The sequence below is a fragment of the Nansenia antarctica genome, assembly GCF_963989245.1.
Source record: "Nansenia antarctica genome assembly, chromosome: 4".
In the NCBI taxonomy this organism is placed as follows: domain Eukaryota; kingdom Metazoa; phylum Chordata; class Actinopteri; order Argentiniformes; family Microstomatidae; genus Nansenia; species Nansenia antarctica.
In genome coordinates this window covers 15,335,495-15,360,074 of record NC_137689.1, presented here as the reverse complement: position 1 = coordinate 15,360,074, position 24,580 = coordinate 15,335,495, and the positions used below count along the sequence as shown (strand labels likewise).

The window sequence follows — 24,580 nt, the reverse complement described above, 5'->3', positions numbered from 1 at the left end:
CCGGTCAAAAACATACTTATAGCGGGATCTCATAACAGTGCACACCAATCACCAAAAGACACATAACTCTTGTCTGGCTTTTTGAAAGATACACAGAGAGCTCGCCACATTGGCCCCATGCACACACCTGGCCTTGGCTCTCTTTGACACTCTGCTCTGTGGAGACCCCCTCACTCTCTTCCTGGAGGTTGCGGATGCGCAGGAAGGACAGGCCAAACTGGGCATGCCTGTTGAAAGGCTGAGTGCAAGTCACTCTCACCCGGTCCCAGCTGTCCTCTGCTCCCTCCAACAGGAAATCAACTGTGGGTGGACACATGGTGTGAACAGGGAGTTACTAAAGTAGCCTCTTTTGTTATATACGTTGTCTGGATGGCTAGTTTAAAACGTGTTTCTCATAGTTTCTCAATACATTATAGTATTGTCTGTTCTATTTCTTATCTTTCCATTGGTCTTTTATACGGCATGAAAAGTATCCTTCACATTCTTGTCATGTAATGGATCTAATAAGGATCTATAACCTACAAACTATGCACATGTAAAATGCCTACCTCACCTTTCTTGAACATCCGCACTGCTGTGCGCCTTGTGCCCTGCCGAGACTCAGCTGGGTTCATCAGTGTTGCTGTTGGCAACAGCGTGGTGTAGGGTTGAGTCTGGGGCCACGAGGAGCGCCCAACGTCGATCTGAATGAACGCAGATCCACAGTTCCCTTGAAAAGACATACGTTTTCATTATAAAGCATTGCAATTGCATCATATGATATCACTAGACATACATAATCATCATGATCCTCCTCACCCACATCGATGTATCCGATATGTGTGGCGTGGTCCAATTGCAATTCCGCTCTGAGGACCCCACTACGGTCCTGTGCGTCACACAGCCACGACCTGGTGCCTCCTCCATCCACATCACACAGCGTGTCCACAGAATTCTTCATGTCCTGCAATTTGGTGAGATAGTGAGATGATGGTAGCTGGCTGCTACAGGGTATATACAGGAATCTTGAGGTTAATTTCAATACCTTTCTAAGACTTTTTAAAGACCTTGTCAATATTTTTCCAGACCTCACCGTCACTTCGAGCTGTAACCGTTTACATCAGTGACACCTTTAACTTAACAGTTTTAGTTTGCAATAGACTAGACCACTACCATACAACACGATTTCCGGTTCATCACAAACTTTTAACTTTGAACGTTTTAGGACTCAAACTCTTTGGACAGAGTCTAATTAAGGAAAAATACCTACAAAATTCAAGACCTCATAAAATCGTGCTAAGACTTTTTAAGACTTATTAAGGGTCTTGATTTTCCCAAAATTGATTTATCAACTTTTAATACTTTTCAAGACACCGCGGATACCCTGTATGGATAGCTCAGCTAGCTGATTCCAAGTTACGGCTAACATAACAGAGCTCACTTACAATTTGCTAGCTAAACAAAACGTACCTGTGAAGTGAAAGAAACAACATGTTTAATTTTCACCGGGGCCATGGTCGTTCTCAAAGCTCTCAGTTAGATATAGGCTCGTAATAATAATAGAGTAAACGTTTAGTGTAACTGTCTGTACCCCACACACACACAGTTCAGTTCGGCTCTTGTTTATTTTTCCCGCCACGGAGACACGCCCACATGTGTAACAACCGGAAGAAGAACTCGCGTGCAGCGTTATGATTGGCACGCTGATTTCCCAACCCGGAAATGACCTGGGCAAGGAATTGACAGCACTCCCCGAAGATGGCGGGGGTGTTCGAGGTGGAGGTTGATGGTGTGGAACACGACCATGGACTCGGACATCACGATGAACCCAACCAGGTTAGGGGTATGACAGGTCTCGCTGTTGTAGGTTAAACTGTTGTTTAATAATCAGGTGGAATGGAAAGGGTCCATGTGTGCAGCCAACACTGATATCTAGACCTGCCTCTCTCTTGCCGGCTGGTAGCATACTAGCAAACCTAAGCTACGTGCGGCTACCAAGTAGTTTTCCCTTTTCTACCTTAGACAGTTAGGTTGTCTTTATCAAATGCATTTGTATGTTAAATGCATTAATAGAGTTATGTATTGAATTGCAGTGCAGTCGTCTGAAACAGAAATGCCAAAGGCCATGATCAATCGAGCCCTATGTGGTAGCTGTAGTGGTCTGGCTTAACTGGCTCAATGGCTGAGCCGATATTCTCATTTAGTACTGTCCCTACTGGACGAGTCATTACATCAAGGATGTCGCCTAGCACTCATCAGGCATGGGCATGTCATTTACTTGGGGTGAGGTGGCAGCTGAGTCAAAGGTCATGCATACAGTCAAAGCTTTATCTTCCTCGCAGCTCTCTAATCAATCCTGGCTTTAAACCAATAATGTTCTCAGTTTATTATGACTGGGGTGCGAAGGGGTTAAAGCAATGCCTGCTGAGTCGTCTTCTCCCTACATAATATACATTTCCAGTCTACCTCTTCACTCTGAGCAGACCCCCACAACCAAATGAGTAGAATGATCATATTATCTTTTGATAAAACGTATGATACTCTTAAAGGTCCCAAAAGGCCCATGTGGTTTGTAGATTTATCAATGAGTGTGCTGTTATGCTTTGTAAATGTTTGTTTGGCTTGTTCCCACTGCAGATTGACTTGTCCCATCTTTCTCCGGAGGAGAAGTGGAGGTTTGTGTCACTGTCTTTAGATAATAATTCATCCTGTTTTGTGGTCCTTTTGGAGATTATATCAAATTCGTTTTGTTGAGATTAATCATATTGGATACCAGCTCAGAGCAATCATCTACTGTGTGTGTCCATGTCCGTCCATAGGCTGGAGCATGCCAGGATGCATGCGAAACACAAGGGGCATGAGGCCATGCACGCTGAGATGGTGCTGATCCTTATCGTCACCTTGGTCATCGCTCAACTGGTTCTTGTGCAATGGAAACAGAGGCACCCCAAGTCATACAATGTAAGACACATGCACTCTCTCATACAAAATAATAATGAATACATTAGGGTTGTGACTGTGAATGGTATAACCTTGTAATTGACTGTTATGGGCCTCGCCCGTGAACAAAACCCCCCCCATCATAACTGTTTTGATTAGGGGATGCACTGATACCACTTTTTGATCGTGATACAGATTCCGGGGACTGAACATTGCTTATACCGATTACCGATCCAGAAGAAATATATTTTAAAAAATGTAGTGTTCCGAGGATACCCCTCGGAACACTTGGCTTGCAAATTTTGTAACAAGCAGTTTTACTGGTGTCTCTATCAGCATAAACACATTTATAGGGATGGGAATTGATGAGATGTTATTGATACCGATTCCTGATCAATTTTCTGTGTGGAAAAAAAGTAGGCCTACACAGGTTTTCAGCATCAACGCAGCTGTTTTATTTTCTTGAGACTCTGAACACAGTGTATAATATCTGAACATAACATTTGAACATAAATACACATTTATAAAAAATAAATAAATAATGGAAAATAAATGAAATGTTCCTTTTCTTAAAAGGATATAACTTTGAAAACAAATATAAAACTGATAAACTCAATAATTGCTCTGCAGAAAAATTAGCATGTCTGTGTAGGATATTCTTAAGTAAGTTGTTGGACATGGATCACGAATACAGTTCTGAGGTTAAGACTATTTATTTAAACAAAGTACACAGGTTTTACAAAATGAGAGCTGGCTGGAGGTGCTCAAGAGGAGAGCTGTGGTGATCAAGAGAGAGAGTCCCCTCGGGCCCACTCCCTTATTTATAAACAATATGTGAATACAGTTGCAAACAATAGCCTATCACCATTACTGTAGTTGGTGACCTGAGTGTGAAAATGGGGCAGTCACCTATGATGTCACTCTGGCCTAAAGTCATTCCAGGTTACAGGTCAGGCCAGATTCACAGGAAGTCATCCTAAAATGCCCATATAAGGACAGCACTCCCTGAGGCAAAAACATATGGCCCTTGAGACAGGAGACACCCCTTCATAGAATACAGGCCCATACTATATACAGTCCATGCATGTGTTTGTTTAAGTAAAATATACTACATCTGCTTTCTCTGGGAGGGTCTGTAGTAACAGTCTGTTTGTCATCATCTAAAATGGATGCAGGGTTCCCACAGGTCCTTGAAATCCTTGAAAGTTTGTGAATTTGAAGGGAAAAAAAACAAGGCCTTAAAAGTTTGTGAAAATAGACATGGGTCATTGAAAGTGCTTGAATTCTCCTCTCACTCTCAAAAAAATATATATATTCAAAAATGTTTTACTTAGCTCGTCAACTAGTAAATAAGTCTCTGTTATTGCTTAACTACACATATTTCATAATATATTGTTTTGCTGTGCTGTGGTAGAGAAGGCAAGAGTCCATCTAGTGTTCACACATTCAAGCCTCTCTTTTTAATTGTTGTCTGTGAGCGGATAGTTCCTATTATATGAATTGTCATCTAGATCTGTCTCAAACTATGCCGTGTTGGGTCCTTGAATTTGAGGGAATTGAGTCTTGAAAGTCCTTGAAAGGTGCTTGAATCTGATGTTTCAGAAGGTGTGGGAATCCTGTGGATGAAATGGGAGAATATTTGTTCAGCATTTGTTTTTTAGGGTTTCTTAGTCAAAGAAAAAACCTGCTAAGCCTGCCTGCGTGGAGCTAATATTATTAGCATAGTATATTTACTCTCAGTAACGGACGTGTTGCTTGCTTGGGAAGCAGTGGCACTTGTGCGTAGAGTGTCAAACATGGCATTCCTGTAATTTTAGGATTATATTGTATATGTGTATTATGTCCATGTTGTGTCAAAACAAAAGATGTTTCAACATTGCTGGCGTTTCCACCCTTACTTGAAATTATAATTTTACAGATGTTACAAATAGCAATGTTGCCATTTTTCTTTGTGAAATGAAGCTACGCTTTGGACCGTTTCTTCCTAGACTCCGCCATGACTCCTTGTTGCAAGTTTCAGAGTTTGTCTGTCAGCGCATGCGCAAAACAGGCCGGCATCTGTAAGAGGAATCGATAACCTTGGAGGCGTACGATTCTGATGCATCGAACAATTTGGAACAGGTTCTCTTATTGTGGTCACCACACTCAGTCAATGGCGCATGCTTGGAAAGGTTTTACAGTTTGCGTCATGGCATCATGCATCATATCGGTAAATAGCAGTCCCTATCTCCGAATCCAGATCCAGCATTTTAGGCTAATATTGGCCCGATACCGACAGTATCGGACCGTTCTCTAGTTTTAATGCATTAATACAATTAATAAATAAATAAGACTAACTTTATTTTCAAGTAGATATACAACATCTAATACCAGTAGTGAAAATTAAAGAGTGAATAACTTTCTGATTATCTATCAAACTGTCTCAATCTCTTCCTTCCGATACCCAAAATTCCATGATAGTCACTGCCCTAGAATAGGTGATACATTTCATAAAGAGCTGTAGATTTTAATCTCAAAGTGCTGTTCATTGTCTTAAGTTGAAGTGTTATATTATATCACACTGAATCAAAGGTCATCTATGGGAGCTGCAAATGCTGAACAGGCACATTATCTTATTTCTTAAGATGTTATGCTTTGACCAGCTTCTGTGCCAAGTTTGGATGTATGTAAACATATTTGTTTTTCTCAGAATATGCATACACGCTCACTCACGCTGAGGGAATACTTCACGCACAGTCAAAATTCACACACAGTCAAAATGACTGTCAAAATGACCACACAATTTTCATCAGCCCCCAGTTGAAGCATGTCTGTGTCTCCATCTGTGCTTTAATATGTGTTGTTTACTCTCTTGTAGCTAGTGACTCTGTTCCAGATGTGGGTGGTTCCTCTCTACTTCACCACCAAGCTTCACTGGTGGAGGTTCCTGGTAACGTGGTTCATTTTCTCTGTGGTGACAGCTTTTGTGACCTACCGTGCCACACGCAAGCCTCTGGAATGCACCACACCCAGGTAAAGTCCTACCGGACATTTCACACAACAGTTAAGCTAGAGGTGTTTCTCTTTAAGTGCACCATGCCCTGGTGTTGTGAGCACCCCTCTGGTCTTAAACACATGATGTTTCAAATCACTTTCGTCTGATCAGGTATCTGCAAATACACACTGATGTTATTTGTGATCTCAATCCCTCTTGATGTATGTGTCTTCACATTCACCTCTCCTGCTGTAATTGACTGAAATGTCTGTATTTCCCTTATCTTTCTTTGGATAGGCTGGTTTATAAATGGTTCCTGCTCCTCTACAAAATCAGCTATGCCACAGGGATAGTCGGCTACACTGTTGTCATGTTTACGCTCTTTGGTCTCAACTTGATATTCAGGTAAGTCTTGGTATAATCTCAGCATGAGCTACAATGCTAAGAGTTCCCAAGTGACATCTTCTAACATCATATCTCTGACACTGTTGAATCCCTTTTGAAGTTAGACACAAGCACTTTCATTGACTAGTTGTAGCATGTTTATCGCATGCTGTTAAGAATCTTGGGTTCAGGTGTACACAAAGTGAAAGTGTTCAAAGTCAAAAGATGAGATCACCAGAATCGTTCAGTAATTTAATACAATGTGTGCACAACAAGAGCGAGACAGTAAAATATGAAGGATCTCAATGGAGCTGAAGCCCCAGTTTTACGTTCAACTACAAGCAGTGGAAAAGTACCAGAGACAGCAAATCTATTGACCTCACTCACTCCCCCCTTTGTTCTCTGTCTTATCATATGGGCTGCCAGAGTCCGTCACCATGTTTACCATGCTGAGTATGAGAATGGCACCAGCAGCTTGGCCTAAGACAAAACAAATCCTACAGGGGACAGAGATACAAGAGGTCCTGATTGCGCAGCCTATATGAGACAAATCAGTAATACTAATGCATCATGCCACTAATAAATCACCTAGAATCACTATTTCCATCAATGCCTAGTGTTGATAATGACTTTTTGGGTAACTTATTTTCCAGAATAAAGCCAGAGGATGCAATGGACTTTGGGGTGTCTTTGCTGTTCTATGGTCTGTACTACGGGGTCCTGGGAAGAGACTTTGCAGAAATGTGTGCGGACTTCATGGCCTCAACAGTAGGAGTGAGTATGGAAATGCTGTAAAATGTCATATTACTGAATTGTTTTGTAAAGGTTGTGGTCTTTTATAACATTCATTTCTATGTCCCTCTCTGTGCTGTGCAGTATTACAGTGAGTCTGGCATGCCAACCAAGCACCTCTCAGACAGTATCTGCGCTGTGTGCGGCCAGCCCATCCTTGTAGACGTCAGCGAAGAGGGGATAATTGAGAACACCTACAGATTATCCTGCAACCATGTGTATCCTTCATCAGAGAAATATGCATCGGATGAATATATATATGTTGTACTACACTAATAATTACACAGACACTGCATGATGTTGCTGTTTAGTTTATTTGTTTGCACAGAGAAAATAATATAAAAACTAAACCATAAAGTATGTGCAAGTGGAATAAGGAAACCCTGAATGGTATTTTTAAATACCTCACCCCTAAATTCACAAAATGTACACCACAGCTTTAACCGCCAGTCTGGAGCTGACCCAAAGGTCAGAGAAGTAAACGTCCCTGTCATGACGCGTGACTGTTGTTCTCATGATCGACTCACTTCCTGTTTCCACTCTGAACAATGATGCCCTACAGGGTCGTTGTTAGGATCTTGAAACACCCGGGGCTTAGCCCAGCTCCCGTTTCGTCGACGTGGTGGTAGTGGAGTTATTGATTGATGGGTGGTAGATTGGGCTAAATCCCCTATCCTCTATGCCCTATGTTATCTCTTCTAATAATGCCACCCAGTAGTCCTCCGTCAGGTGAAATGTCAAGATTGTAATGTTTCTCCAGTGATATTGATGTGGTCAACAGAAAGTGAAAAACGTACACGCACACCTGCTGTACCTTTTGGCTCCTCAACTTCTCTCAGATTCCATGAGTTCTGCATACGTGGATGGTGTATCGTGGGGAAGAAACAGATTTGCCCATACTGCAAAGAGAAGGTGGACTTGAAGAGGATGTTCAGTAACCCGTATCCTTTACTCATCTCCTCTCACATTTTAGTTTTTAGGTAACCTGTATCTTTTAGTGTGTTTTTGCCTGTGTTGAACCTAAAATGAGATTACTTTATTACATTTTAGTGCATCAGATAAAAACACCAAGAAGTACACAATAAAAAGACAACAAAGGATACACAGACATGTAAAAGCACCACATCATCAATGATTATTTATAGTTTTTGTTAAAAATAGCCAAAGGTAAAAGGAACTGCGGAAATGCTCTGTTTTGCTTCCAGGTAAAAGTAAATCTGTCCTTGCACTGGGATATTCTAAGCTGATACTGTGGAGGGGATGGCTATTATCTCAATGTTGTTGAGCTTCTTGAGAATCCTCTTACCTACAATTGTCGAGGTGGGTGCCGATGGTAGATCCGGCCTTCTTAATGATTTTATTCAGCCTGTTTGCATCATCCCTGGAAATGTTACTGCCCAGCAGATCACACTATAGAACAGTACACTAGCCATAACACTGTTATAAAACATATGGCAAGGCACAAATTCATACAGAACGATAAAATACATTAAAGAAATAAAAAAGTGCAATAAAATAACAATTAAAATGTTTAAAATAGAAAAACAAATCAGTCAGTTGAAAACCCAACCTAAATTGTCAGCATTTAAAGTACAGTAAATTAAAAGCCGAACAAAAGTGCAATATTGATATCGCCCTTGTTCTGTAAATATCATACTGCACATATCTTCGCCCTTAATCTGGACATATCATACCGCACATATATCTTCACTGTACATATATTGATATTGATGCACATATATATACTTTTTTAATATTCATATTAATTACACGTATACTGACTTTACATTAATTTACTTATACTCACTGTAATACTGTATATATACTGTCCCACCAGGCATACATTCATGGCTTTTGCACTATGCACTATTTGTGTATGCACTGGTTAGATGCCGAACTGCGTTTCATTGTCTTAGTACTCGTACTCTGTCAATGACAATAAAGTTGAATCTAATCTAATATAATAACAATTTAAAATAAAAAATAAAAACCAGTCAGTTAAAAACCTAGCCTAAACTGTCAGCATTTAAAATAGTCATGTAAAAGCCGAACAGAACATAAGTCTTCAGCCTATTCTTGAAGATTGCTAAAGATGGGGCTGACCTAATGGTATGACCTAATGGTATGTGATAGTTTGTTCTAATTTTTTGTTGCATAGTGAGCGAATTCTGCTGCTGCTCCACTTTCGGCGCTCACTCTTGGAACAGTTAAAAGGCCAGCCTTATATAGAGCAGATCACACTATATAACAGTACACCAGCTACAACACGGTTATAAAACATATAGAGCCTTTTTGGGCAGACATCAAAAGATCTTTGCTTCTTTAAACAAAATAGCCTTTCTTTCTGTCCGTTCACCCTTTGTCACTATCTTTGTCTGTCAATTTCTGCTGGTCACTTATGATGGTGAAGTTATGTTTCACTATGATATGATGTCACTTTGGCTCGAAGAGGGGAAGTAGATTAGAGTGTTTTTTATGGCTCTGATGGGAATAATATGTGTTTCTTGTAAAAGCTGCATCATGGGAAGTTTACACAGTAAAGCTGTGTTTGTTTGGGGACATTCATTGGTCCACAAACTGGAACAAGAGTTTATAATTGGACACAGGTAAAGTCCTCTGAAGACAAGGTAAATGGTTGTATATGGAACTGCTACTGAATAGTGTCCATAGAAACGCTTTGGATTCTATAACTAATGTGTCAGTTCCTTTTTGTGACAACAAAAATGTTGAAGTAGTAACTATTATTAACTAAAGCTATTTCTGCTTTCCATGGCGTTTACGTCAGAGTTGACTTACCATTACAACCATTCAACACACTACATAATATACAAAGCCTTCCTTGACAACTGTTAAATCATTTTATACTTCATAATTACAATTGTGAGGAATCAGGGGTGCAAACTTGTCACCTTTTAGCTGTTTTAGCCGTTTTTACCTCAAAATAGGTCAACAGTTTTCATAAATGTTCTTTGTTTTCATGCCCCAAAAAATTGTCACCTTTTTGGGCCATCACCAGTTTGCATTCCTGGGAATGTTCCATGCAGAGGGAGCTGCTTTCTCTCTGTTCCATTGATTCGAAAGGAAACTCAGTTATCAAGATATCGGAACAAGTGCTTTCATTGCATCCAACTTCATCAATCTTTCCCCCTAATCTTGTGAATAATCACCATTCTCAGTTCTGTATACCATGTAAATACCAAATAATTATGTAGTATATGAATACAATGTTGGTACTACAGTAATTTTAGAATTACTACACGGGTACATGGGCAACACAATGTAACCATGAGTTCATTTGTAGGGGTTAAGGTGAGGTAAGAGGGGTTGTCACTCACCTATTTGACTCCTTAACCCACCCAAAGCTGGGAGAGGCCACATGTCATGTACGGGCAACTTCTGGACTGGCTTCGCTACCTTGTCGCTTGGCAACCGGTCATCATTGGACTTGTGCAGGGCATCAACTACATCCTTGGACTGGAGTGATCTAGGATTGTGGAGGAGAGGGACTCTCACCGCCATATGGAGAAGATACTGCACTGGCACGAGGGAGACTGGGAGGGCCCCTCACCATGGACAAGAACATTACATAAAACTGTGTCTATACATTTACTTTTTGTATTTATCTATAGGCACATAGTATCTGTATTTAAGGCTTATTTGACATTTACTAGTAATCTCGGTTTGGATGTTCAAATTTTACAGTTTTCTTTTGTGTTTTGTTATTACACCATGTCACTACTAAACCAATTGCAGTGTACCTTTCATGGCCTAGTAAAAACAGGTCTTGTTTTTGATGGAGATGATTTTTTAAATTCTTGTCTTAAGTTTTTATTTTGTCAATGTATCTGGTTTCTACAGTAATGAGTGGTTAATACTGCCAAGGTGAGTAAGTGGAGCGTCGTAGAGTCCTAGTCTTGGTTTTGTGTGTTAAATCCGCGCCTTCCGTTAGTGTACGTCCTGGTGTAAAGTGACTGGTGAGGGGGGGGGAGGTTTGCGGTCACTCGGGAGCAGTGGTCTCTGACAACGCATCCTACAGACTCATCTCTTTAAGAAAGGCACTGCCCCCAAAATGCCTCCCTCAGACTGCCTCTCCTGTCTGTGTTCAGCTCAGATGGCTTCAGGAACAGGTACTGTAAAAGACTGTATGCAGAAAAGTTAACAACATTCAATAATTTCAGTTGTCTGTTTACTTTATTGTCATGTTTTGTTCTCTTGATTGTCTGTTAATAAATGTCCCAGTCAAATGTCCCCTACATTTTTCATTCAGACTAATCTATGGGGGATTCTGTCCAACTGTCTTTAGAGCATTTAGTGTAATGTACCATTTGATTGTCTAAGTCCTGTTAGAATACATGTTTAATCATGTTGGAGTTTCGTATTGATCACAATCAACATGAGGTTGCCATAGTAATGTGCCAGGGTAAACAACACATCATTGGTTGATGGGGATTCCCTCAGTGTGAGCATGTGATTATTTGGAAGAGGAGTGGGCGGAGTGTGTGTATATAGTAAATAAGGAGGTAGTGGTAGATCAACACCACCTACCAGCAGAAAGAACGGAGCCACTATGCAGTTGACACATATTCTCACAGGTAACAAAATAATTTAAAAATCCTTTCACACATGCACACACACCCTCACTAATGTATGCTGTGTGAGTTATTATGCTGCACACAAATCCACATTTCAGTTTTCAATGTTTTCTCTCTAGCCATGATGGGATCTTTCTGTTTCCTGCTCTCAGGGGCTACTACAGGTGTGTGTGTGTGTGTGTGTGTGTTTGTGCTTGTGTGTGTCTATTCATGTGACGGTCTGCATCTCTGTCTTACATGCATCCCTAAATTATGTTTTTTATTACCCAGAGATGATGTCTCCCAAGATTCTGGGACTGACCTGGTCCCCCAAAAATGTCTGTCTAGGTAATGTATTCTGCAGTTTCTTACTTCTTTTTTTGCAGTTTTTCTTAAAGTGGCTTTATTGGCTTTGCTTAGTTAAGACAAAGGTATCAGTTCCGAGTGTTCCATCCTCACTCAGTCCATAGTTGACAGTGTAGGGTTTGATTATGCTATTCTGGTGTAAATCAGTGTTGTCTGCAGTAATTTACTAACAGGATGTTCTGATATTAACAGGGAAACAATTGGTTATTGAGTGTGAGGCAGACGCAGGGTTTCCTGATGACTTCACCCTTATTTACTGGCTGGTCAATGGGGACTTTCCTGAGACGGCCAAAACCAACGGCAGAGTTATGGAAACAGAAGAGTAAGTACCAGTAGTTGGTCTCAACATTCACACTTTATTCGAAATTATCAAACCCTGACCAAAAGTAAACATTTCCATTCTTTCTCTTTTTTAATATACAATAAACACCATTAAAGACAAACATTTTATCATGTCAGAGCCACACACAGATGTTTTGTGTCGTGAAATTCTCAATTTGAGCTCGTATTTGTAACAGCAGTTGTGTATAGCCCATGCGGGGGGGGAATGTAAGAGTTGTTGCTGTGCTGCTTTCAGATCACCAGACGGCAGAGTTGTTAAAAGGAGTCTGGTGTTTCAGTATGTTGCTCCAGAGGACTTCAAATCCACCTTTACCTGTGTGGTGACTAGCCCTGCTGGGACTGACCGGAGACATATCACACTGATAGTGAGTATCCATCTCTCTCTTTTCGTCTTACTTCCTCTTAGATACGTGTTGTTACATTTCTATGGGTGGTAATGGTGTCAAAAACATATTCGGAGAGGGGGTTAACTGCTTCTCCTCTCAATCATACTACGCTGCTCAAATTTTTTTAAGGGAACACTTGATCATCACAGTATAACACCAAGTCAATTAAACTTCTGGGATATCAATTTGTCCAGTTAGGAAGCCTAAACGATTGTTAATCTATCACCTGCTTTGGTGCAAATGAAAGTGACAACAGGAGGACAGGAGAGGCAACAGCAAGACAACCCCCAAAAAGGAAATGGTTTTGCAGGTGGTGGCCACAGACCATTTCTCTCTCCTTATCCTTCCTGACTGATTTCTAGTTTAGCATTTTGCTAGTGCCCTTGTCACTACTGGTAGCATGAGGCGGTACCTGCAGCCCATTCAGGATGCACAGGTAGTCCAGCTCCTCCAGGATGGCACATCCATATGTGCCGTCGCAAGAAGGTTTGCTGTGTCACCCAGCACAGTCTCAAGAGCGTAGAGGAGATACCGAGAGACGGGCCATTATACGAGGAGAGCTGGACAGGGCCGTAGAAGGGCAACAACCCAGCAGCAGGACCGGTATCTGCTCCTTTGTGCAACGAGGAACAGGAGGAGCACTGCCAGAGCCCTACAAAATGACCTTCAGCGGGCTACTCGTGTGCATATTTCTGACCAAACTGATGACATGAGGGCCTGACGTCCTCTAGTGGGACTTGTGCTCACAGCCCAGCAACGTGCAGCCTGTGACATTTGCCAGAGAACACCAGAATTGGCAGGTTCGCCATTGGTGCCCCGTTTTCTTCACAGATGAGAGCAGGTTCACACTGAGCACATGTGACACGTGAAAGAGTCTGGAGATGCTGTGGCAAACGTTATGCTGCCTGCAACATCATCCAGCATGGCGTTTGGCGTGTCAGTGATGGTCTGGGTTAAGCATATCCTTGAAGTGTTCCCTTAATTTCTTTGAGCAGTGTATTGTTGTCCTGCTAAACAACTGCAAGTTGGCTAAAGCAGTTCAGACTGGCAGCCAGGCTAGCAGATGGTAAATTGTTACTCAAACAACTTAACATTGAGCTTTGACTTCTTAATTCTGTTTTGTAGAAACCACATCGGAGCAGAAGATGCATCTACAGAAAACATCCCACTGAAGTTTAACCTTTTGAATTTCTGAACCACATTTTTCTTTTCTTTTTTTCTTTCTTTGGTTAGTTTTTGAAAATGTTGACTATCAAATTTTTATCTTTGGTGACATTTTCTTACAACCAGGTATTTTAAACGTCTTTCAGAGTTAACATTGTGTATGTTGATAGTTTTGTGGGAGCGTTAAGCAGCTATGCCCACTGACTGTTGAATGTGACAACCATCATTGGAAGGCTTTTAGCCAACCCATTTTTTACTTGTAGAATGGAAATAAAAATAAATAAAAGCATAATTTCACCTGACCAGCCCGAGGAGGATGGCTCTCACTGCCCCTCACTGAGCCTGGTTCCTCTCAAGGTTTCTTCTTCATTACCTTCAATTGTAAAGAAACAACTCACCAAAATGTACTATTGCGCAACTGATTTGAAAATAAATTCCACCAAGGGGGGGAACTCAACTCCCACTCGGTACCTTGCTATAACTTGGCTTTTGCTGAATTGACGCCACTGCCCTCCAGCAGTTGCTACTTGGCAGTGTATGCTATGAAATGAACACTAAACCAATTATTACTTTATTTATGTTATTAAATTTATTTCTACACTTTTTTTATTTTTAATCTATGCTGTTGTATTTGACATATTAAATAATTTGAGCTGTATTTTATGTATGAAAGGTACTATACAAATAAAGTTTATTATTATAATTTTCATTACATCCACTTCCAGTTTATTGGTCACCATAACTGTGTCATCTGAAATATACATTTCATTCAGCATGAACTATCACCTTGGACAGTAAATTACAATATATATATATCAAATGTGTGACAGCCAATAAATATATGCTACAATGATTTACACACTCCCTTTTGTCTGATATTTTATATCTTAACCCCTTACAGATGATGTTGGGTAATGATGCTGCCACCCTGTGGCTTATGGTGCTTTTCCACTACCGGGCCGACTCGGTTCTTTTTCCTTTCTCCACTGCCAACCGAGCCGTACTAGGCCATAGTACCTGTGCCATTTTTAGTTCCAGTTCGAGAGGGGTACTTTCCGTACTTTTTTGCCAGGCTACGTGTGACGCTGCAGACCGTTGATTGGTCAATGGAAATCAACCGCCATCTTTAAATACCACAACAGTTTTCGCTCTCGGAAAATGTCACTTACTGTTTCTGTAATAACTTATTCATTAAGATTTGAAAAATTAGTTTAGTTTAATGTCATTTCAATTCATCATAGAACTTTTATTTACAACAAGCATAACAAAAAATTTGCTATTATGGCGATGTGCTGTGCCTATGCTGTTCCTCAGTCCAGCGTGCTTCATCCCCCTTCTAAAACTGCCATCTCCCCTTTTCATCCCTTATGTCATTTTATCAATGAACATGGTATTAGTCTCATTGAAGAGCTCCACTTACAATTCCCACAACCATTGCATTTTTTTATATAGTAAAAAACATACATATATATATACTTTTCCATAATGCTCTACCTCGTGTACCCTGATACCATTATGCCATTAAATATATAGCGGTGAAGAATTCCAAGCCTAATGACAATCACTTTGTCTTTATAGTAGTATTATACTTCAGTGACTGTGAGAGAATTAGAGCGGCTTGGCGCTCCACAGCCCAGCTCGTCCAGACAGCGTTGCAGGTTGGCATTCCTGTCAGGATGGTGATTTTCTTTGATCTTCTTCCTGATGAAGGAGGCAGTCTCCTGTGTGACAGATAGGCATCTCTCTTGGTTAGTCACCAAGTGTTGCAACAGCTTCTGATTGGCATCCTGGGCCATCCCCAGCAGGAAGCGCAGGAACAGGTCCAGGCTTCCATCCTGGCTCTGCAGGGAGCGCTCCACAGCACACTTGTGTAGGTCCAACAGACTGGAGACCTTGAACATGCGTGACCACTTTCCCCGCAGTGGTTGTTCTAGGATGTTTTTCCCTAGGTTCCTGAAAGAAAGAAACACGTAGAGGGCTGCCAGATACTCTTGAATGGTGGGGTGGATGAAGCACCGGACCTTCTCTTGGTACAGGATAAACTGCTCTATGAAGAACTGAGTACACAGGGAGCTGTTCGTAACTGCTTCTGTAACTTCAACCCCGCATTCTCTCAAGACGGCCCCGGTGATCAGTATCTGGCTCTTCTCCAGCATGATGAAAGCCATCTTCCCCAGCTTCATTAGGAAGTCTCTTTCCTCCTCTGGGCTGCGGGCAGCTGCTCCGCCACCACGTGCACAGAGATGCACCAGCAGGAACTGTGAATACATCTGTGTGAGCTCCATCGGCAGCTCTGCATCTGGCCCATGCTCCTGGAATGTGCGCTGGAAAATCCCAGACAACACCCAGCAGAACCTGGGCATGTGACACATGATGTAGAGGGTCTTGCAGGAGGTCAGGTGGGCGATCACCCTATCTGCCTGTGCTGGGTCTTTAAACTTCTTCCTGAAATACTCCTCCTTCTGAGCATCTGTGAAGCCGCGTACTTCCAGCACCTGGTGCACAGCCTGTCGGGGCACGCGGTTTATGAGCGGGCGGGAGGTAATCCAGACAAGGCCTTGGCGGAACAGGTTTCCCCGGAGGAGATTGGTCACCATCACAAGAAGAGAGCAGGGATCAGTGGGGTCACACCAGTTCTGTGTTTTATCGAAGTCCAATTCATACTTGAACTCATCCAGCCCATCACAGACAACCATGGTCATGCCATCGTCACATTCAAAGGAGGAAAGCCTTTTGGTCTCAGGGTAGAGGTTGTGGACGATCTCCAGGAGGCTGAACTTGGTCTTATCCATGAGGTTGAGCTCTCTGAAGGGCAGTGGGAACAGGAAGTAGACATGCTGGTGCTCCCGCTCCCAGGCCCAGTCTAGGATGAACTTCTGCACGGCCACAGACTTCCCCATTCCAGCCATTCCAGTAGTCAGCATAGAACCCAAATGTCGCTCATCGATCACCTCCGGATTTAAGATCTCTCTGCACGTGACCACCTTCTCTTCATCGAGACTTTTGTTGATCTTCTCAATCTGCTTTACCTCATGCTGCAAATTTGGGCCTGCATTCCCACCATCTGTTATGTAAAGCTCTGTGAATATGCTGTCAAAGGAATTCTGCTCTCCTTCCTTGGCCAAACCCTCATATATAGTGCTGTACTTCTTCTTCAGGGTCATTCTCAGCTCATAACGCACTTCATCTGCACAAAGGTAATGGGTGGAGAGGGAAAATAAGCATCATTGAATAACCTGATCATCGTACCTGTTTTTAGAATGACTATATTAACAACAATAATCAAATAATAATCATAATATATTAATATTATAAATGTATTATAGTGGAAAAGGAGTTTTCATAGCTTCCTTTTCTATTACAGACACCAGATTGGGAATTTCGAGGATCCTAGCTGGACTTAAATTTCATTAATATGACTAAATTAATTGAAGAAGATATAAACAGGGCATGCATACTTTTCTTGCACAGGTCGTGAAGGTAATTAACTAGCCGGGGCAGCTTCATATCCGTCAGCAGAAACGCAGTCAGCTGCAGCGCCACTTCCATGTCATAGACCTCCAACAGCCGGTCTACCAGGTCCACCATATCCATACCCTGGGGTGGAGTACTGAACGACTCAGGATAACGCTTCCACAGGGTGACTTTGAAGCGTCGCAGGTCTCCAGCCTCTAGTTTCTCTAGGGTTTTCCTGATAGCCTAGGGTCAAAAGAAGCGAAGAGGGAAATTCTATCACTTCTCTACTGACATTTGGAGACATGGATAGAGTTAAAGGCCCAAATTCTTAAATTGATGTAGAAAATGTGTACATGTGTTTAAAAAATCCCCACCTTAAAGGTGAAGTCTACTGTCAGTGCAGGGTGCCTTTTCTCATCTGGATTTTTGATCAGTTCTGGCCTTACAGGAAGTTCAGGGTTAGGACCCTCTGCTTTGGGTGCAGTGGAGCGAACTCTAGGGAGGCAAGAGTGGTGGGTGATACAATACAGCAACACGCATATCATACACAGAAATTATGTGGCCATGTTGTAAAGGAACACGCTCATTGTTTTATATGTATTTATCATCATATTTTTCACATGACAGCGAGTCAACTTGATTACCGTTGATATAAACATACTATTCCAGTCCAAAAGCACAGTATGGGAGAACTTGGTGATGGTAAGCATGCGCGATGCAACACAGCTGTGAGAGGAGATGGTGTGTGTGCTCACTGCTCCATAATGCGTCTATATCACAAAATGTACATTTGATAAGTAAGTAAACTAGCTAAGTAAGTAATCTAGCTAACTATGATTGGAAATGAAGTAATTATATTCATCACTACTTTGGCTGATGTGATGTGGGTTAACTAGCCAACTCCGTGAACATTAGCGGAGCAAACCAAAAGTACCAAGTGAGAAACGTAAAAACGTCTTGCGCCAGACATATGTAACCGGACCAGGCAATGTTCAGGCTTCTGTTCACACAAGCCTTCCTCCTAAATTCCATGGAATTATACAAGGTCCTGACCAGGGTAATTGCCCGAGACAATTTCCCTGGTCAGTCACATTCACACATACCAGGTAAATTCCATGGAATTTACTGGGAAGGCTTGTATGTGTGAAAGGGGTTTTAGAGATACGTTACTTAACATAGTAAAGCAGTTCGCATCTTGTCAATGTGATTTACGAGTTATGATGACTTGTAAGGCTGCACAATCGTATATGGGGGTATGCAGAATGTAACTTATAATGTAGCCTATGGAGATGTTGTAGTTGATCCCAAAGTCTGTTCAAACCCAGGCAGCGAGACCAGCAGGAAAACATAACTAGATCTTCTATAATTCTAACTGGATAGTACTTTGTTTCCAATCATAGTTAGCTAGATTACTTACTTAGCTAGCTTACTTTTACTTGTACATTTTGTGATATAAATGCAGTGCACACACACACACCGTCTCCTCTCAGCTCTCTTGCATCGCGCATATGTCTAATTGAGTGAATTTGTATTATGCTTATCACCAAGTTCTCCCATACTGTGCTGATGGACTAGTATAGTATTTTTATATTATCAACGGTAGTCAAGTGCTTTAGTCGGCGAGTGCACTTGGTGATGGTAAACACTCGTAATACGAGTTGAGTCGCTGGAACGAGACGGGACCTCCACGCACCACACATCTGCCATATCATACCTCCGTCCCACATGTATTTATCATCCTATTTTTCAATATAAAACTGAGGTATGATATGGCAGATATGGTGCATGGCGGTCGCGCGCACCCGTCCCGCTCCAGTTCTAGTAGATCGCGCAACCAGGGAATCGCCATACTCATTCTGCATATTGTTTGTATCTCGTTCAATAAAAACATATGATCCCAAAAAACAGTATAACATGGTGTCTGCTCTTACTTCTTGGTTCTGCTCTCACAATCACTGTCCACCGAGTCACAGCTGGAGGATGAGTCTGTTCTTTCCAGCTGGACCCTGTGAATATAGCGTCACATAGACAATGAATCATCACCAGCAGTAGCGTAAAACAGTGGTTCTCCAAGGAGCTGTAACAAACATATTGCGATACATACTTTAGTAAGCCATTTGCCATTATTAACTACCACAGAACCCTAAAACAACTTTACTAGTTATACAGCCAAATATATCAGCCCACCTTGCCGCAAGGCTCACTGTCTGTCAGTATATGCTGGATAATGCAGTGTGTGCATCACAGCTTCATATATCATCCAGTGTATATTATGTGTCCATGTTTTTATACATGTCTTTATACTTTGTGTTTACACACAACTTCAATGCAAGTGTGTATGTGTAATGGGTTTGTTTGTATGTGGTTTGATGGTGAAAATCCAATCCTATATGGAAAACAAAACTGCATGTTTCTTAAAAAAAGAAAAGAAAGAAGAACATTATGTCTTTGTGTACCTAGTAACAGAGGTTTTGGTTTCTCGTTCCATTTCTGCATACAGATCATCATCACTTTGGGGGAAGCCCTCACTCTCCATAGAGGTGTAGCTGGGGACTGGAGAATGGGCCCTTTCTACTTCATGCCTGCCAAACACAAAGAAGGTGACAGGATCAAGACTATGAATCTGTTGGACAAAACTCTGACTACACACTGTCCGCTACAGTATACAGCAGGTGTAGTGGAGTCCCTCACCACTGACTAGTGTCCATGGGTCTCAGTCCATTTCCCAGATCCAGAGATGGTCTCCTCTCGGGTGTGTAAAAATTCTCTGCACTCTCTTCAGTACTCCTTGCCTGGACAGACGCTCCCTCCCCTAAACTTGATGGACTGTCCCCCATATCACGCTCCTCGTCAGCCACCCTGGGCCCTTCCATACCTGGCAAACTCAAGCTCACCACTACAGGATCGGAGTCACAGACTGTTCAAACTCTATGTTGGCTGCTGCGACCAACACACCACCTGTGGATGCAGGGAAGAAATGAGTGTTCCTTAATGCAAATGCGTATGACACATGACACTTGATAAGACTGAGAATTATGTTCAGAAAAGCTCATGCAACAAGGTTAAACACACAAGACGGGCCTTTTGCGCACCAGGCCTCTTACCACATTACGTGTTGTTGTAGATATGCGGAAATGTCCGTTTTTGTCTGTTTATTTAACTTTTCGCCTATTTAATTAACTGAACCAATGTAGCCTTAGCACGACCCCCCCCCCCTCTAAATTATGAGGATTGAAAAGGCTGCCGAAACTTTTTTTTCTAAATGTCGGAACGACGATTCTTACCTGAGCTGGATAATAAGGAAACTGTAGGGGGGAGGGATGTAACTTTAGTTTCACAAACGCCGTACGTAACTCGTCACGTGGTATAAAGGCGTACACTAACCCTAGGGAGGGGAAACAACATGAAAGGAGACGGTTGACCTCCGCTGTTGAATAGACTGTGGGACACTCACTGCATAGCAGCAATTGAGATGGGGGGCTTAGAAAAATACATTGAAAAGGTTTAGTATAAAACAACTGTAAAAAAAATAATACTGTAAAAGTATTTTTTATTTAACAAATTAATCAAATCGATTGCTATTTTAATAAGTTAATGTCTGAAAACACATGTCGTACAGGTGTACACACACTGTTGTATGGAGTGAATTGTTTTCAAGGACCTGCTTGGCCGGACTGACAGAGAACGTGAATATGTTGGTGGTGAGAGCTGTGCGCCAGTGCTACAACGCAGACATTTTTTTATAGAGCAGAGAGGGATGTAACTTAGAGCGAGTAGGTGTATTCTCTTTATTTTTTTTAAATACTGTTTTATTACTACGTATTTTTTCGTGGAATTTAATGCGGTTGAGAACCAACGTTTATGGTGCATTACCATCACCTACTGGACTGGAGTGTAAACTAGACCCGGTGCACTATGTTCTAAAATGCTGCCAGCGAGTCCCGTATCACTAAGGAAGCGAGAAACAAAACTAAATTCTACATCCCCTGATCGTTTAATCAGCAATATCCTCATATTGAGCACCTCCACCCCTTGTCCCCTCAAGCTCTTAACACAGTTTCTCTCTCTATGATATTTCTACAGGTGAAAAACACATTCATCACGTTCAACTGTCTCCCTCTGTTGGCAATGGTCACACTTTTCAGTCAAATGTTCCCCACATTTCCCACATCAGATAGGTCCCGATATCTAATGAAAATCATTATTAAATTACAAAGATATTGGCTTACACTTATGACACTTGGTCCTTCAAATCAGTTTCATAATAACTAATTATGGTTATTGATGATAACATTAATATTATTATGTATGTATGTAAATATTTAATTATCTGTAAAATGTTGCTGATGCTTGCAGATGACAGATACCATATAATATTGCAGATATGTGCACAAAATGTTTGCTCTACTGCTTCTTTACCCATACCATATTTATTATATTGACTGATAAGAGCAATATTGATATACCACTTGATGCTGTTCTGTGTGGCAACATTAACTGTAAGAACCAAAACCATAATGATCTATGTATAATGTATGATACAAAATTATAGAATTGTTTAAATGATGGCAGCGTTTTTAAATCATTCTGTCAGAAAAGGTCTAAACAACATCTCAGGCCAGGATGGAATGAATATGTGTCTGAACTCCATTTAGAAGCCAAATAAGCTTTTAAAACTGGGTTTTATCAGGAAAAGCTAGGCATGGCCCAGAGTGTGAACACAATAAACACACCAATGCTAGATTTGAATATGCTATTAAAATAAATGAACAGGCCATGAGGGCATAATGAATTTTGGAGAGAAGTTAAGGGGTATCAACAAGAGTAAGATGCCCTTGCCATCTAGTATTGAAGGGGTTACTGGCTCTAAAAATTGCTGAATTGTGGAGAAAATTATAGGGATATTTTTTAACTGTGATGAATTTAATGTTGGTGATGTTTCTAACAATGATGGTGTGGTTATTATGTGGTTATTAGTGTGGTTATTAGACCTGATGAAGTGTGCTATTAAGACCAAAGAGCTGGTGGTGGACTTCAGGAAAAAGAGGCAGACACACAAGAGACCCATTAACTGTAGAGAGAGTAAACAGCATCAAGTTCCTGGGGGTTCACATCACCAACAACCTCACCTGGGATGTATGATGAATGAATGAATGAATGAATGAATGAATGAATGAATGAATGAATGGTCTTTATTGTCATTGATATAGTACAGGTATGTACACACCAACCAAGTGGTGAAAAAAGCACAATGCCGTTCTCAGGCGACTGAAAAAGTTCAGTAGGAAAAGCACTTCTATGCTTGCTTCGACTGGGATAACAAGGACTCTAACACCATCATCAAGTTCTCAGACGACACCACGGTGGTAGGCCTGATCAGTAACAACGACGAGTCGCCTACAGGAAGGAAGTGGTAGGATACTGGGGGCCTTCTTCAGAGGCACAACAGAGAGCATCCTGACAGGTTATATCACTGCCTGGTACGGGAACCGCAAAGCCCTGCAAAGGGTAGTGCGGACAGCCGAGAAGATCAGCGGTTGTGTGCTACCCTCCATCCAGGACACCTACAGCGACCTGTGTGCCAGTAAGGCCCTCAGGATTATCCAAAAAGGACCCCAGCCATCCAAATCGGAAATTGGTCTAAATACTGCCGTCGGGGAAACGGTACTGAGTCTATTTGAGGCAAAGGGGACAGCTCCAACTAATTGATACAAAAAAAAGACTAAAAGGCTCTTGTCTATGAGATACTTGATATCCTCTTATATTGTGTCTGCTGCTGTATAACCAAAACACGCATTTTTCAAATCATCTTTGATATGAATCATAATCAGTTTTCAAGGAATTTTTGATGTTGTCATGATTCTGGAAGAAATAACAGTGTATAATAACTTACCTCACCTCAAATTTCAACAAACTAGTCACTGGAGCTAGACTCAAGCAGACTTAAGTAAAGACTGAACAGCCTGTGGTATTGTGACCAGGTCAGAGGTCATGGGAAAATACTTTCCTTTGTTAAGATGACATGTCTCTGTATTGTGCAATATGTGCAGCATTTTTGGCAAAGGCTGTGAGGATTTCGGAGTGGCATTTAATGACATTTAAGTCATTTTAGCAGACCAGACCTACAACTTTAACAACTTACAAGGTTTTCTCATATCAGACTGCTTGCAGTGCTGAGGGGTTTGAATGGACACACTCAATGTAGGCCTAGACCATTGTGACCACATTTGTTGTAAATGGTAAATGGGCAAAATATAACTTCAAAAATAAAGAAGTAATCAATCTGAGCTGTTTTTGAGGCAAAGAGGCAGATTCATGTTGCGGACACGCATTTGTGGTATTTATTTCTGCTTCCCCCAAGTTAAATGGGTATGTCTTTGTTATGTATTGCAATGTCTGCCTGACTGAGTCGTGAGTCTGTTGGTTGATTTGTTTAATACCTGGAGTGAAATTGACGTGACGCCTCCAGTGAAGAACGCGGCTCGCCTATGACCCGAGAAAGGCAGCACATTTAACCGCTTTCATTTGATGGCTGTGAATATATATATGTTTTTCTTTCACTATGACCTAATATATATCATATAAGATACCTTGTTAGGCCACCTATAAGTAGCCTACTAACTAGGCTAATTGTGAGTATAATAATACTAAGACAATTTAACATTCCTTTTATCTAAGACAAGACAAGTTCGTGTTCAACACGTCTGTGTGTCAATGGATGATTGACTGTTATTTTCAAGGAGAGAAAAATAATTGCAAATAAGTTATTTTCCATATTCTTAAATAGCCTGTTAATCGTAAGTGGGTAATCTTTTTAATACGGTGCCATTTGGACTTCATAACTTGTGAAAAATAAATTGTTGATTTATCTATATTTTAATGTTCTATTATATAAAGGACATATCTAGCTTGCTGAAAAACATAGTGGTCGAGCTCAGGCACCTACATTTGATTTTATTTAGAATACCCTCTGTAGTTGAATATGGCGAGTGTCTCCAGAACAGAATGGACACATAACAGGGTGGACACTAACAGGGTGGACATTTTGAGTTAAAGTTAGCCTTTAGCCTGCCTGTGTTAGCATAATGCCTAGAATGACCATGAATACTTGATGAGGAATCTAATTTGAACTAAATACTTTTTTTTGAAATTATTCAATTTGATTGATCTCCTCAATATTTAGGCATAACAGAGTGGACATGTTATGGTCAACCACAGTAAACTCA

The 24,580-nt window shown here is 41.3% G+C and overlaps 2 protein-coding genes across 2 annotated transcripts; one reads left to right on the top strand and one right to left on the bottom strand.

Annotated features, from left to right (window-relative positions):
• The first annotated feature begins 1,712 nt into the window (after positions 1-1,712).
• Positions 1,713-11,340, top strand: rnf121 (ring finger protein 121). The gene is made up of 9 exons (XM_080530392.1): positions 1,713-1,815; positions 2,617-2,654; positions 2,799-2,940; positions 5,777-5,931; positions 6,191-6,298; positions 6,931-7,051; positions 7,154-7,287; positions 7,909-8,010; positions 10,432-11,340. Exons 1-9 carry the CDS (start codon positions 1,738-1,740, stop codon positions 10,550-10,552), a joined length of 999 nt encoding a protein of 332 aa, XP_080386518.1. The 5' UTR covers positions 1,713-1,737; the 3' UTR covers positions 10,553-11,340.
• A 3,766-nt stretch (positions 11,341-15,106) lies between these two features.
• On the bottom strand, positions 15,107-20,274 carry nlrc3l1 (NLR family, CARD domain containing 3-like 1). Its single transcript, XM_080529965.1, has 6 exons — positions 20,046-20,274; positions 19,811-19,936; positions 19,286-19,360; positions 17,729-17,849; positions 17,357-17,597; positions 15,107-17,085 (listed from the first exon to the last, which is right to left on the bottom strand). The coding sequence occupies exons 1-6, from the start codon at positions 20,225-20,227 to the stop codon at positions 15,482-15,484; spliced, it is 2,349 nt and encodes a 782-aa protein (XP_080386091.1). The 5' UTR covers positions 20,228-20,274; the 3' UTR covers positions 15,107-15,481.
• Positions 20,275-24,580: the final 4,306 nt, after the last annotated feature.